Genomic DNA, 15,422 nt, shown 5'->3' with positions numbered 1-15,422 from the left:
AATGGTGTTGGATTCCATGGAAAGAAGCTAGATTTGGAATCGCAGGACCTCAGTTCAAATTCCAGCTCTGCCTTTCTGACTTTGTTCAGGTCACCCCCCATCCATTCTTTCCTTGCCTATAAAATGAAAGATTCAGACTAAATGACTCCTAAAGCCCTTTCTGATTTGAAAACTACACTCCAGAACATCAAGAATACAATTCAGCTAGCTGTACAGAGTCATTATGAAAACCATCAGGGAAGTGTGAGCGACACCATGACATAGAGGTTAGAGGAACAGCCTTACAGCCAAGAAGAATGCCAGTGTCCTCTTGGGTTCCCCACTAACCCTCTATGATTAAGTTGTAGGCAAGTTACCAGTCTTTGCTGGTAGAGAGAATTCCCATACTGGGAGTTTTTCCATGCTAATAAAAATCACAGTTCCAGACCTTTCCTCCCCCCTTGACCCCAGAAAGAAGGAGTGAAACCATTTCTCCATTTATCTCCTTATTCTGATTTGTTAAGACTATCCCTAGGTATGAATTCTTGTCCCGAGAAGTAGAATAGAAAGAACAGGGGATTCATTCTAAATGGCTTCTTCATTAGGAAGAGTTAAAAGACATACGATGAGCAAAATAGTCATTTCCTTTTCAGTGCTTGCAACTGGGATTAGTCCTAGGACATTTGGATGAGTGGAAAAATAACACACACACACACTCACCAGATAGGTACAAACATCAGCTCTCTAACTTCATTTGTTGCTCAGTTGTTTCAGTCTTGTCCAACTCTTCTGGACCTCATTTGGGGTTTTCTTGGCAAAGATCTTGGAGTGGTTTGTCATTTCCTTCTCCAGCTCATTTGACAGATGAGGAAACTGAGGCAAGCAGTTAAGTGATTTGCCAAGGGTCACACAGCTAGTCAGAGTCTGAGGCCAGATCTGAACTTAATTTTCCTAACTCTAGGCCTGGCATTCTATTCATTGTACCCCTTAGCTGCCCTATCTCACTTTGTACTTCTTGGAATGAAAACTGGAAGATAACTTAGAGAACATTTAGTCTGATCTTCTCACTTTATAGGGGAGGTAACTGAAGCCCAGAGATGAGGAAAGATTTGCCCAAGGTCACACAGGTAGCATAAGAGATAGGATTTGAACCAAAGTCCCAGGGTTCCAGATGCACTTCTCCTTCTATTGTAGCCCATCATTCTCTGACAAAGTAATGCTTGTCTAACTATGGCCCATGCATGCCGACCATTGCTGTGGTACCAATCAAGCTCTTGTAGAACTTAATGCTCATAAAATGGCATTGACCAAACCTTTATTTCTACCATGAATTGTCAGTTCATTTGAACCTCATTGTATTTTCCTGTAAAAACAATAGTTTTCTCCATTCATTCCATGGAATGGTTGTGATCTTTTACACTTCACTTATCTGTGTAGAACACAGATCTAGGGGCAAGGTTCTTGGATTGATGGTTTGAATGAGTCATGTGAACTTGAGCAGCCCTGAATCTCAATTTACTCATCTGTAAAAGTCTGGAATTGGATTATCACAGGATTGGAGAATTGGAAGGACCCTGGTGGCCACTGAGCCCAAGCCATTGACAAAATAAATCCTCATCGTATCATGACCAGCAAGTGATGATGTAACCATCCTAGATAATATCCAAGGTCCATTCATTCTAATTCTAACATTCTACATTTATATTTACTGAAAAGAAAAATCTATTAAAATCTGGCTTTTGATACTTTCCTAGCAGTTTTGGTCGAGGTAAGGAGTCCGGACCTCTGATACAAATATTGTAAGAGAAAAATCTCCTTCCACAGATAGAAATTGGCAAGTCAGCTATAATCTCCAGGTGCCTAGAATACTGACAGTGCAATGAAGTCCATTGTCAATTAGCCAGAAAGCCAGTGGACCCAGTGGCTAGAGTGCTGGGCTTGGAGTTAGGAAGACCTGAGGTTGAATCCTACCTCAGACCTTCATCAGCTGTATAAGCCTAGTCAACCATTTACCATCTCTTAACCTCAGTTCTTTGTCAGTAAAATGAAGTTGGATCTGGTGACCTCTAAAGTGCCTTCCAGCTAGCTCTTGTACATCAGACACCAGGGCTGAACCCAGGCCTTCTTGACTCCCAGCCTATCCATGATGCCATACTGCCTCTCATAGAAATTATAATTTATAATTTGCCAAGATTATAATTTGGCACATTTTGTTTGATGCCACAAACATGCAGTGAAGACATAGCATTTGCCACTACTGTTACTCTCACCTTACAAAAAGGGAAACTGAGCTTCAGAATGCTTTAACAGCTTGCCTCAGTTCACAGCAATGGAACTGGAAGAGAATGTAGACTTGTTTCTCTTGACTCCAAACCCAGTGCTCTTTTTACCACTCACTGTTGCTTCCCAGATCAGCTCTGACCACATGTTCCTTGCATTTGGATCAGCCCACTCACAAGTGGCTTTCAGATTGCCACATGGCTCACCCAACCAATGCCAGTTGCTTGCTGTGACAAAGGAACAAACATTTGGTGGAGGTCACAGGATGAATCCCAGGGAGGATAATGTTCCCTTTTCAAGTAAGAGTCTCCCCATGTCTTCAGTGCTGCTTACATGGAGCCTGAGAGCACCTGGATCCAAATTCTATAGAAGTGACACGGCAGAACCTCAGAGAGCATTTTAATGGCAATGCTGAGACACACAGCATGAAAGGTATGCAGGATGTTGACCCTGACACTGGCTGGAAACAGGTCCCTTTGGTCACAAGACAGGACATGGCTGAGTGGAACTCATTCATGTACCAATAGCCTTGATGTATCGGTCACTGAGCTGATTCCTGAGATCTACTTGATGTGAAGATCATGGCATGAATCAGTCCTTGGTGGGAGTGCCATGGCATAGTAGATGGGATCAGGAGCCAGAAAGCCCTGGATTCATGTAAAAGTGGCTTCCTGTAAATCGTAGATGAGTCACTCAGGATCTCTGAACTTCAGTTTTCTCATCTGTAAAATAGGAGTCAAACTGTATGGCTTCCAAGGTCCCTTCTAGCGCTAAGTCTTTGCTCCTGTCATCCCCTGATTCAGTCTTCTGAGCATCATAGGATCCCAGTGTTGGACTTCATCTCATGGTTCATGTGATTTCAATTTGCATGTGTTCAAATTCCATTCCCAAGCCCCAGTATCCCCCAGCTTGAGAAAATCCATCATCAGTAGGTTCACTGAAGCCACTGTAATTCAATAAAGATCCAACACCAGGAAGGGTGGGTGGGATGGGTGAAAGATACTTCATCTGTGGAATGGGTCCTGATGCAGGGCTAGGAAGCCTTTGATGGATCATTTTATGCTGTGAGGATTTTGCTTGTAGAAGAAGCAAGTCTTCAGTTGTTTTTCTTTTAAACTCTTATTTCTGTCTTAGTAACAACTCCAAGGCATACAGGTAAGGGCTGGGCAATTGGGATTAAATGACTTACCTGGGATCACATAGCTAGGTAGTATCTGAGGCCAGATCTGAACCCAGTTCCTCCTGACTCCAGGCCTGGTGCTCTATTTACTATGTCACCTAGCACAACCCTATGTATTAAGCTCTTACACTGTACCAAACTTTGGGCTTTAAATCAGGGATTCAAAACATTTTTTCAATCACATATCATGAGCTTTTTCTCAATCCTGGACAAGATATTTAACCTCTGTTACCTCAGTTTCCTCATCTGTAAAAATGCAGGAAATAATAGCACCTAACTGGCAGGATTGTTTTGAGAGTCAAATGAAATAATATTTGTAAAAAGCACTTGCCAAATTGTAGTTACAATATAAGTGCTTAATCTTTTCTCTGATTCTCCTCATGGACTTTTTTGATAGTCTGAAGAAACCCATAGACCCTTCTCAGAATAATGTAAAGTGAAATAGATAAAATTACAAAGGAAACCAATTATACTGAAATAAAATTATGGCAAAAATTTAATTCACTGACCTCTTGGAATCTATCTATAAGCCGTTGGGATTCCATGGACCACACATTAAGAATCCCTCCTCCAGATGCTGGGGACACAAAGACAAAAGTGAAATATCCCTTGCCCTCAAGGAATTTCCATTCTACTTGAAGGGAGATTCCCTGTTTACAGATAAATGTTTATTATGAAAGATTACAACTTCACCAAGAAAGATTTGAGGGACATCCTGTATAGGTCAGTGTGTCTTAAGTATACCAACGTATATACATTTAGACACATGTACATAAATATCCAACACATCTAGACATACGGGGACTCACCAGGGACTGATTAGAGACAAGACAGTAAGAACCAGGAGATTGAGGAAAGGCCTCTTGAATGAGGTAGTGTTTGAGCCCAGCCTTGAAGGACACTGGCTGAGTTGATGATAATAATATTTTATATTATTATCATATCATATAAATTATTATAAGTATTATGGTATTATATTATAAATATTAATTATATAATGTTTATATTATAAATTATAATATTATTAATATAATAATAATTAAGAGTTATTTTTAAATGGTCATGAAACAGAGCAACTGTGGGGTGTTTGTTTCCATTTTAGCACCAATGAATAAATAGCACTTTGTATCACTCCAGGTTCAGAATACCAATAAAAGTCAATACTTAAGGACTGTCTTTTTCCAGAAACAGTAAAATCTGTAACATTTTCCATATTAAACAACAAAAGAAGAAATTCTAATTTTTCTTATGAAATTTTTAACTACACATCTTGGGAAAACACCCAAAATAGTTTTCATTAAAAGCTGGATTGTCCAAATTTTCAAAATTAAATCTACTCACTCTACCCAGTCAGGTGACAAAATAGAATCTGAAGTCAGGAAGACCTGAGTTCAGATACTTACTAGCAGGACTATCCTGGGCAAGTCACTTAACCCTTCTCTACTTCTATTTCCTTATATATAAAATGGGGATCTTAATAATATCCATCCTTTATAGTTGTTGTGAGGATCAAATGAGACTATACACACGTAATACACACACACACACACACACACACACACACACATATATATATATATATATATATTACATATTACACACACACGCCCTGGACTGAGAGTCAAGAAATGTGGGTTCAAATCTTGCCTCTGCCCTAATCAGGCAATTGGGCAAGTTATTTGACCTCTCTGTCCCACAATTCCTTCACTATAAAATGAGGGAGATTGGACCATATTCTCCAATAGCCTTTCCAGTGTGATAACTTGCTTTCTTACATTTAATAATCCAGTGGATCTAGGATGTCATCAATGAGCATATTCCCCTCAACATTGCAGATCAATCCTGGTCAACCCATCACCTGTGACTCTTGTCCATGTCCTTCCATAAGTTTGACATTGGGCACACACAATGTACTAGGAGCCTTCTTCAAGCACTCTTCCCATTTTGGAAATATCATTGATGCAGGGGGTTAGACTATCTATGAAGGCTCCCTCAATTTTTGCCAGATGATCAACCCACCATGTTTTCTGACCCAGACATTATAGAGTGAGAGGCAATGTTGCATAGTCCATTGACAGCTGTCCCCAGAGTCAAGAAGACCTGGTTGCAAGTCCCACCTCTGCAGCATGCTGACTGCAAGACCCTGGTCTTTTTAACCTCTTAATAGTCCAAACAACACTAACTTTCAAAGTTGCAGAGGAGGTATTGATCTTCATTGATAGCTTCTTTCCAGAAGTTTCTTACATGAATGAAATTACAAATCGTGTCCCTCTCCACAAAAAAAATACAAGAATATCACAGATCAGATCTCTCCCCTGGCTTATTTCTGCTGCATTAGGTAGACCCCCTGTGATAGGATACAATGAAAAGAGCTCTGGTCCTGGAGTCAAAAGACCTCAGTTCAAGTCCTACCTTGGATAACTTACTACTTCTGTGGTTTTTAGCAAGTGGCTTAACCTCACAGTGCCTTGGGTTCTTCTTAGGTAAAATAAGAGACTCTGGGACTGTTGTAGTGCAAAGTATGCTCTTCTGACACAGACTGAACCATTCAGGCTCAGCCTGAACCAGCATGGATAGGTTGAGACCTGTATCACTCGAGGAACCATCTACACTAATGAGACTATTTATGAGAGCATCCTTTAACCCCTCATCCTAAATAATACCTCATTAGTAAAGCGTTGTAAGCTCTACTCATTCCACCATGCTTCCCTCCCTGGCTCTTTGGGTGGCTCCATTTATTTGCAGACCAGTCTTCTATTTCTCAGAGTCATCCTGTCTTTAAACTCATTTGAATTTGTCCAAGCAAATACATTTCTTTAAATCCTTCTAATTTCCTAATGTAAGCTGTCAAACCAAAGTTGAAAAGTCTCCTAATTGTTTTTAATGGAGCCAGGGAAATTTACCAGCATTACGCCAGCCAATGCCAACTTCAGCCATTTCCCCAGAAGGGGGCAGCAGTGCACAAGCCTTCGTTAAAGATGCTGCTTTTTCAAAATAGAGGGATGAATGACCGTGAACCAAACATTTCGAAATCCAAATTCAGAGTGAGGGGCTTCCATGGGCTTCCATTATGTCTCTCATATCTAGATTATCGAGGAGCTGACTGGTCACTTCAAGGTCCAGGCGATGCCCTTACGCCAGCCAGGTCATGGAATGAATCCTTTTTCCACCTGCAAAAAATCGATTTAGAGTAATATAAACTACAAGAGGCAGCAGCCCAGATAACAGACCCAGCCGTAAACCCAGTTGGCAGCCAGGTGGCGTAATGCTAGAATTAAGAGTCGCAAAAACCTGAGTTTAAAGTGAGACTAGCTCTGTGGCTCTGGACAAATTGCTTCATTTCAGCCTCAGTTTCCTCATCTGCAAAATGGAGGTAATCACTGCCCCTACTCCACAGGGTTATTGTGAGGATCAAATGAATCAAAATATCAAAAGTGTTTTGCAAAGCTTAAAGCACTATACACAAGCTTTTTAAAAAATAAATCTGGGAAGATCTGATTTCAAGACTCACCTTTGACTGTGTGACTTTAGGAAAATCAGTTCATTTCTCAGGACACCAAGGATTTCTCAAAGACCAGACAGTGGGGTTGACCTACATCACTAGAGGGAATTTCTTCACCCAGAAATTCCCTTTATCAGTGAAATCTCAGATCCAATCCCATTCAACAGTAAAGGGGATGTAAGAAAGTGGAATGAGCACTTATTGGAGCCAGTGAGCTGATCGATTCATATCCCATCTTGGGCACTCACTAAACGTCCACAGCCCTCATTCTCTCCATCTATATAATGGGAGTGTTGGACAAGATGGCCTCTGTGAGTCTCAGTTCCCATGACTTCAGGTCAGGATAGTTTCCCCAAAATCAATCAAATGAATAGTCATTAACTGCCTGCCATGTACAAGGCACCCTACTTCAGAGAAGAAAGCTTGTAAGGCATGGCCCCTGCCTTAATTAACCCGGGCACTAGAGGGGGCACTATGTGAATGGTGAAAAGAAAAATCATGAAAAATGCTGCGTATCCACAAAGTCTTAGGGCAATTTTTTAGCTTTAGCTGCTTTCAGAACACCCTGTCGAAGCACCTCATGAGGCTGCTCAATAAGTATAAGAAGGCCAGGGAAATAATGAAAAAAACACATATGAGGGGGGCCTTGCAGTCCCTGACCTCAAACTATATTACAAAGCAGCGGTCATCAAAACAATTTGGTACTGGCTAAGAGACAGAAAGGAGGATCAGTGGAATAGACTGGGGGAAAGCGACCTCAGCAAGACAGTATACGATAAACCCAAAGATCCCAGCTTTTCGGTCAAAAATCCACTATTCGATAAAAACTGCTGGGAAAACTGGAAGACAGTGTGGGAGAGATTAAGATTAGATCAACACCTCACACCCTACACCAAGATAAATTCAAAATGGGTGAGTGACTTAAACATAAAGAAGGAAACCATAAGTAAATTGGGCAAACACAGAATAGTATACATGTCAGACCTTTGGGAGGGGAAAGGCTTTAAAACCAAGCAAGATATAGAAAGAATCACAAAATGTAAAATAAATAATTTTTACTACATCAAACTAAAAAGCTTTTGTACAAACAAAACCAATGTAACTAAAATCAGAAGGGAAACAACAAACTGGGAAAAAATCTTCATAGAAACCTCTGACAAAGGTTTAATTCTCAAATTTATAAAGAGCTAAATCAACTGTACAAAAAATCAAGCCATTCTCCAATTGATAAATGGGCAAGGGACATGGATAGGCAGTTCTCAGATAAAGAAATCAAAACTATTAATAAGCACATGAAGAAGTGTTCTAAATCTCTTATAATCAGAGAGATGCAAATCAAAATAACTCTGAGGTATCACCTCACACCTAGCAGATTGGCTAACATAACAGCAAAGGAAAGTAATGAATGCTGGAGGGAATGTGGCAAAGTAGGGACATTAATTCATTGCTGGTGGAGTTGTGAATTGATCCAACCATTCTGGGGGGCAATTTGGAACTATGCCCAAAGGGCGACAAAAGAATGTCTACCCTTTGATCCAGCCATAGCATTGCTGGGTCTGTACCCCAAAGAGATAATAAGGAAAAATACTTGTACAAGAATATTCATAGCTGCGCTCTTTGTGGTGGCCAAAAACTGGAAAACGAGGGGATGCCCATCAATTGGGGAATGGCTGAACAAACTGTGGTATATGTTGGTGATGGAATACTATTGTGCTCAAAGGAATAATAAAGTGGAGAAGTTCCATGGAGACTGGAACGACCTCCAGGAAGTGATGCAGAGCGAGAGGAGCAGAACCAGGAGAACATTGTACACAGAGACTAATACACTGTGGTATAATCGAACATAATGGACTTCTCCATTAGTGGCGGTGTAATGTCCCTGAACAATTTGCAGAGACCTAGGAGAAAAAAAAAACACCATTCATAAGCAGAGGATAAACTGTGGGAGTAGAAACACTGAGGAAAAGCAACTGCCTGAATACAGCGGTTGAGGGGACATGACAGAGGAGAGACTCTAAATGAACACTCTAATGCAAATATTATCAACATAGCAATGGGTTCAAATCAAGAAAACATGTGATACCCAGTGGATTTACGTGTCGGCTATGGGGGGTGGGGGGGAGGAAAAGAAAATGATCTATGTCTTTAATGAATAATGCTTGGAAATGATAAAATAAAATATTAAAAAAAATAAGTATAAGAAGGGCTGATGGGCTATGAGAGGCACAATGTCGAGGACTGCAAGGTGTCCTTTCAACTACATCCTACCTTGGCCAGACCACATCTGAACTGCTGAAGTCAGGTCTGGGCAGTCCAGCTTAGGGAGGACCTTGGTTAGCTGAAGAGTGGGCAGAAGAGGGAGCTCACAGAGAGATAGAAGGACCCTCAAAGGCTCGAGAGTAACCAGGACAGTGGAGAGTTTCAATATGATGCCGTGTCTGCATCCTATAAAGGAATGAAGAGGGGGGCTTAGACTGGAGAAGAGAAGACCCAGGGCAGGAGGGTCACAATAGCCATCGTCTAGTAACTGAACAACTGACATGGAAGACAAACAAAATTTACTCTACTTTACCCAGAAGCAATGGGTAGAAATGCAGAAAGAGCAAATGTGGGTTTGAGTTAAGGAAACATTTCTTAGAGATAGTACAGTACCAAAATGGAAGTGGCTGCCTCATAAGGAGGTGGGTTCTTGCCCCCATCATTAGAGGTCAGCAAATGGAGCCTGGGGGAACAATTATCAGATAAGTTTTAATGGGGGTTCCCATTCAGGTTCAGGTTCATCTAGACCAGCATTGGTGAACTTTTAGAGACTGAGTAGCCAAACTGAATCCTCACACCACATGAGCTGCCCCCTTAACCCAGACAGGGGAGGGAGGAAACACTCCCATTGGGCTGCTGGACAGAGGGGCAGGTGAAGTGAGAAATGTTTTCAGGTTCGTTGGAGAGGGGTAAGGGAGCAGCCTCCTCTGGCACATGTGCCATAGATTCACCAACACAGATGTAGGTGATTTCTGAGGTCAGTCAGTCAGATAATAATAATAATAATAATAATAATAATAATAATAATTTTCAAGTACTGATTGTGTGCCAAGATTTGTGTTAAATGCCTTGGGTCCAAAGTGAAATCTGCTGCCTTCCAGGAGCTTACATTCCATTGAGAGATAGTATACATATATGTATGTCTGTGTGTAACATATACATGTAACATACATTTCCAATGTGTATACATTTGCATACACACATGCATATGTGTATTTATATAGATATATACTTGTGTATGCATATACTAATATATATGTATCAAGATATAGAATGTATAAATATAATTTATATGTGATCCATAATGTTTATGTATATAATATATACAAAGTTAATACAAAACATTTTTGAGCACCTGTATCCAAAGGGATCAGGAAAGGCTTTTTGATAAGCACTTAATAATTACTTGTTGGTAGAGCATTAGTCTGGAGTCAGGAAGACCTGGGTTCAAAAATGACCTCAGACACTTCCTAACTGTGTAACTCTGGGAAAGTCACTTAATCCCAGTAGCCTAGCTCCTATCACCCTTCTGTCTTAAACTTGTTACTCAGACAGAGATAAGAGTGCAGATAAGGGAATGGGGCAAAAGAAGAATGCAAAAATAAAAAGGGGACTGATTATGAAGACCTTTAAATGAGCTCCTTATAATATTAGGGAGTCACTTGAGTTTATTGATCAAGGGATGGAATGATCAAACCTTCTGGGATATTACTTTGAAAGCAATGGAAAGGATGGATTGTAGACAAGACAGGGAGGTCAAATGGAAGCTATTGTAGTAATTCTCAGTGGCAGACCAAGAGAGAGAGACAGAGAAAGAGAAATGGAGAGACAGAGACAGACAGAGATACAGAGACAGAAACAGAGAAAGAGATACAATCAGAAAGAAGGGGCATTGAGCTTCTGGTTTTTTATGCAAAGAAGTAGAAGGAAGAAAGCCCAGAAAGAAGCACCAACAAGCAGGACAGCTTTGAGAGCTACAGGTTGAATTGATCATATATACATGCAAAGAAAAGAAAGCTGTACATCACAGAGCTGTGCAGTTTCATGCTTAAGCTTTTATTTCCCTGAAAATGACCATTTTCTATGAAGTTTGATAAGTTAAGAATAAAAATGAAATGATCAAAAAAAATTAGCACTTTGGAATGAATGGATGAGTGGATAAATGAATGAGGAAATGAATAAAAAGCCATTTATTAAGAGCTCTCTGGGTTCAAGGCATTTTGCTAAGAGCTAAGGGTAGAAAGACAAAATTGTATAGACAGTCCCAGCCTTCAAAGAGCTTACATCCTAACAGTGGGAGACAATAGAGGGAGTGGTAGCTGTCAAGGGCTCCTTTGGACCTCTAAGCTACAAAGATGTGATTTTAGAAGAGAACATCTAGGAAGCCTCCTAAAGCCTTCATCATTCTGGTGTTCACTTTACTGAAAAGCATCAGACAGGGACCAATAGAGGGCAGCAACAGCACATTGATCTAGAGGGAGGTCTGGGTCTTTTTGCTTAAGTCTAGTAATTTCTCATCAACCCTGGACATCTTGGCCCCTATCTCCTTGCAGCAGAAGAAATCACACCAGGCTGGAGGAGGCAAATTTCTTATCCACTTTGTTGTCTTGAAGCTGAATCTTTCTCTGCAGCTCCATCTTTATTTTAAAAGAACCCCCCCAAAAAAGAAAGAAAGGAACTGAAGACCCCACTAAAATAGGAGAGAGGGTACCACTCTTCTGCCTTGGAACCAATACACAGTATTGATTCCAAGATGGAAGGCAGGGGTTTAAATAAATAAATAAATAAAGTGGGAGAGAGGGGAGGTGGAGTGGGTCAGAGTTCCTTTCACAGGCCAAGGTCATGTCTAATCTAATAAAATGAAGTCAAGGACTCAGGGGCAGGGACCCAACCCCAATGGAGACATTAGAAATTAGTTGATATTCAATTTCGAAATTCCTAGCCTGAAGCAGGGAGAACCCTTTGCTTCCAGAATAATCTTCTTTCAGCTCTTCTCTGGGTTTTAAAATGCTAACTATCCAATCTGGGGCTTGATGAAGCTTGATGGGCTCCTGAAGGCAATCTTGGAGCGTGCCAGAGACCCCTCCAGCTGTCGAAAGCTCCCATCAAAGGTTGGACATTGAATGCGCGGTGTCATGCAGATGGTGACTCCGAGGAGTGAGGGCTGCCACTTTCAGCATTGAGGGTGACATCCGCTGCCGAGGTCGGGGGGTGGAAGATTGCTTTAATATGACTGGCACCTAACAATTCAGTTCACATTGTTTGTGACAGGGTGTCATTCCTACACTTGTCTGAGATGAATGAGTTTCCAAAGCACATAAACACACTCCTAAAAAAAAGAAAAGAAAAGAAAAACATATGGATCCATGCCTTTGAGTACTGTGAGCTTGTTTGCTTGCTGCAAAATCAGTCATATTTTAAAGTCAGAACATAAATAAATAGTGGGGTAGGATGGAGAAGAGCAGGTAACAGTTATTTGGAGGCAAATGACGCAGATTCAAATCTCAGCACTAGCACATACTGCCCATGTGTCCTTGGGCAAGCCCCAATTCTCCCAGCCTCGGTTTCCTTATTGATATGGATCCAGCTGACCTCTGGGGTCTCTTTCAGCTCTAGACTCATCATCCATTGGTTCTACCTACTGACCAGCTCAATAATTCTGCTTCCCATTATCCTGGGAGGCAAACTCCATGAGTTGAAGAAGTAGGAGAGAGTCCGGGGAATGCGAGAGGAGGAAAATAAAAGCCCAAGAATTCCTAGACATGTTTGAATTCTGGCATTTGTATGTTAATTCATTAAAAATTCATCAAGAAAACTTAATATGGACAAGAAGACTCTGCCAGGCACTGGAGATACTGACGACAATGTCCTAAGCTCAGGGACTTTGAAAGGCTAGTCACTTAAAGTCTCCCTACCTCAATTTTCTCATTGAAGAAATGGGCTGTTCAATATGTTCATTTCATAGATGAGCAAACTGAGTTTCAGAGAATTTAAGTGACTAATGTCTCTATATAAAATGAGAACAATAATGTTTGTGCTGATCAGTTCAGTTGCAATTTAACCAACATGCATTCAGCTTCTACTCAGGAATGAGACAGAGAGGTAGAAGTGAAGAGGTGAATGAACAAATGAATGATAAAGTGCATTCAGAGCTTTCTATGTTCAAGGCATTGTGCTAAGAGACAAATAGACAGAAAGGGATAAAAATAGATAGAAAGACCAAAAAAATAATAATCCTGCCTGCAAGGACCTTACCTTCTAATTAAAGGGGACCATAGAGGGAGGGGGAGTCAGGAAGAACCACTTTGGTCCCTAAGAAGTTACAAGGATGGTGACTTTAGAAGAGAATATTCAAGAAGAAAGAAAACTGTGCAACCTGGAAAGACAACTTATCTGTCTTTAGTGATCTCTCTGATATTGTCAGTTGCAAATTATCTGTGTTGATGGAGGGAGTTGCTTCACTGGGAGTTCCTTCTGGTGATGAAATCACAAATCTGGGTATGCCCCAAAATATACCAGGTATTGGTCTAAACAGCAAAGACCCAAAGACAAAATCATATCTTTTAGAGATTCAAGCTGGGGACTTTCAGGAAATCTCTGAACTTTTCTCAGCTCCGGTTTTCTCATTTGTAAAATAAGTAGATTGATCTCCAAGGTCCCTTCCAGCTCTAAATTGGGCTTATTTGCTATTTTTAACTGGACTTGTGGTTTCATTGATGGAAGGAGTTGCTGAAGAGGAATTTTGTCAGCCCTTGAAGATAGACACATCCTCTCTAATTTAGCAAGTGAGAGAATTAAATTGCTTGGGGCACTGAGAGGTAAAATGTATGCCCAGAAGCACACAGCTGGTATGAGTCATAGGCAGGACTTGAACTCAGATCCACCTATCTCCAAGATCAATATCAATATCTGCTGACAGACTGGTCCTATGATTTATAAAACAAGGAAAATAATGCTTTATGCTTTTCAATTCTTTTCAATCCAGTAAGCATTCTTTAAACATCTGCTGTATGCCAGGCACTAGAGATGCCCTCAAGGAGCTTACATTCTCCTGGAATTTATTCACCTATTTACTTCACAGGGTTGTTGTTTTACTGGACTGTAGTCTACTAAGTAAACCCAAGTTGTTGACATTATTAAGGCTGGTGTTATTGTTATTTGTATTATTCTTGTTTGGGAACACTAGAGAAAGAAAGGAGGTTTGCTAAGTTGGATTTCCTGCAAGGTGTCACCAAGTTGACTGTCATCTCTGCAGGTCAGCCAGTACACATTTGCGATGTGCAGCTATCGAGAGAAAAAGGCCGAACCTCAGGAACTCCTGCAGCTGGATGGCTACACCGTAGACTACACTGACCCCCAACCAGGTATCCTATTTCATGGCAGGCTTCAGTTATCAATGAAATGGCTCTTCTTGCCAAAATTAAAACAAATGATTAAATGTCGCTCGAAACAAATTCTGATTTTTCCCAAAGTCATTTTTGAGTTTAAAATACAAATATGTGCATATCCATGCATATATGTATGTATATACCATATGTAATATACAGATAGAGGGATAGATAAACAGATAGAGAGATAGATAGCTATAGAGATAGATAGATATACTCCTCTACATTTGCCACTACAAGTCTGTATAATGGAATAGATGTATGTGTATACTTGGGAACAAATCAAGTAAGTTTTGATCTATTTGTCAAATACCCATATCTAGGCCATGCAACCCAGATTAGACAACCCTAAACAATAGATTCCCCATAAATTCTCCATTTCGAGTCACTATGTTCTCAAGAAGAAAGAATTGAAAGTCAGGGAGACGTGTTAAATGAGAGACCCTTAAGACAAAGCCCAAGTGAAATGGGAGCCTACAAGGGGAAGTTTTACATTTATAAGTTATCTTTTTCTCCTTCCCTCCCCCAAATGTAATCTTTCCAAAAACCCAGTTGAAATCAGTCTTCAGCATCCTAGACTTTGGGGGATGGGAGTGGGGGATCATTTCAGCATATTAATGAGCAACAAGCACCAACAGCCCTCTCCCAGAAAAGTTTATTTCTTATGCCAAATCTACATGAGGCAAGCTTTTCCAACCATACTGTAGTAGTTGGCCCAAAACCTTTTTTCCTCCTCCCATACTGCTCTTCCACATGCAATAAAATAAGCCTAGAAGAAAGACGAGCTCAAGAGAAGCCTGGGTTTAAGTTAACTGGACAAGGTATAGGAGATATGTCCTAAGGATAATCCTATGGGAGAGATGGATTTTCCTGGTGTTCAAACCCATCTTAAGAGGCAGTGACCCAGTTTCCTTTGCTCTCCAATGGGTAATTCTGCACACTGACACTACACAAAGACAGGACTGGCTTCATTAGGCATTAATTAAATGCTCTAGTCGGGAGCCTCCTGTTCTTACAAGCATGCCTCCTGGCATTTCCACAAAATGGTTCGTTA

General features: G+C 40.7%; 1 protein-coding gene across 3 annotated transcripts in view; it reads left to right on the top strand.

Annotated features, from left to right (window-relative positions):
* CADPS (calcium dependent secretion activator) overlaps nt 1-15,422 on the top strand; it is a 441,690-nt gene that overhangs the window by 350,980 nt on the left and 75,288 nt on the right. For all 3 annotated transcript variants that reach the window (XM_056804349.1, XM_056804348.1, XM_056804347.1), the window contains exon 10: nt 14,236-14,344. In XM_056804349.1, the coding sequence (XP_056660327.1) occupies nt 14,236-14,344 (109 nt within the window). The remainder of the gene's footprint in view (nt 1-14,235; nt 14,345-15,422) is intronic.

The sequence above is a fragment of the Monodelphis domestica genome, chromosome 7 (genome assembly GCF_027887165.1).
Source record: "Monodelphis domestica isolate mMonDom1 chromosome 7, mMonDom1.pri, whole genome shotgun sequence".
Lineage (NCBI taxonomy): Eukaryota > Metazoa > Chordata > Mammalia > Didelphimorphia > Didelphidae > Monodelphis > Monodelphis domestica.
This window is presented reverse-complemented; position numbering and strand designations above follow the sequence as displayed.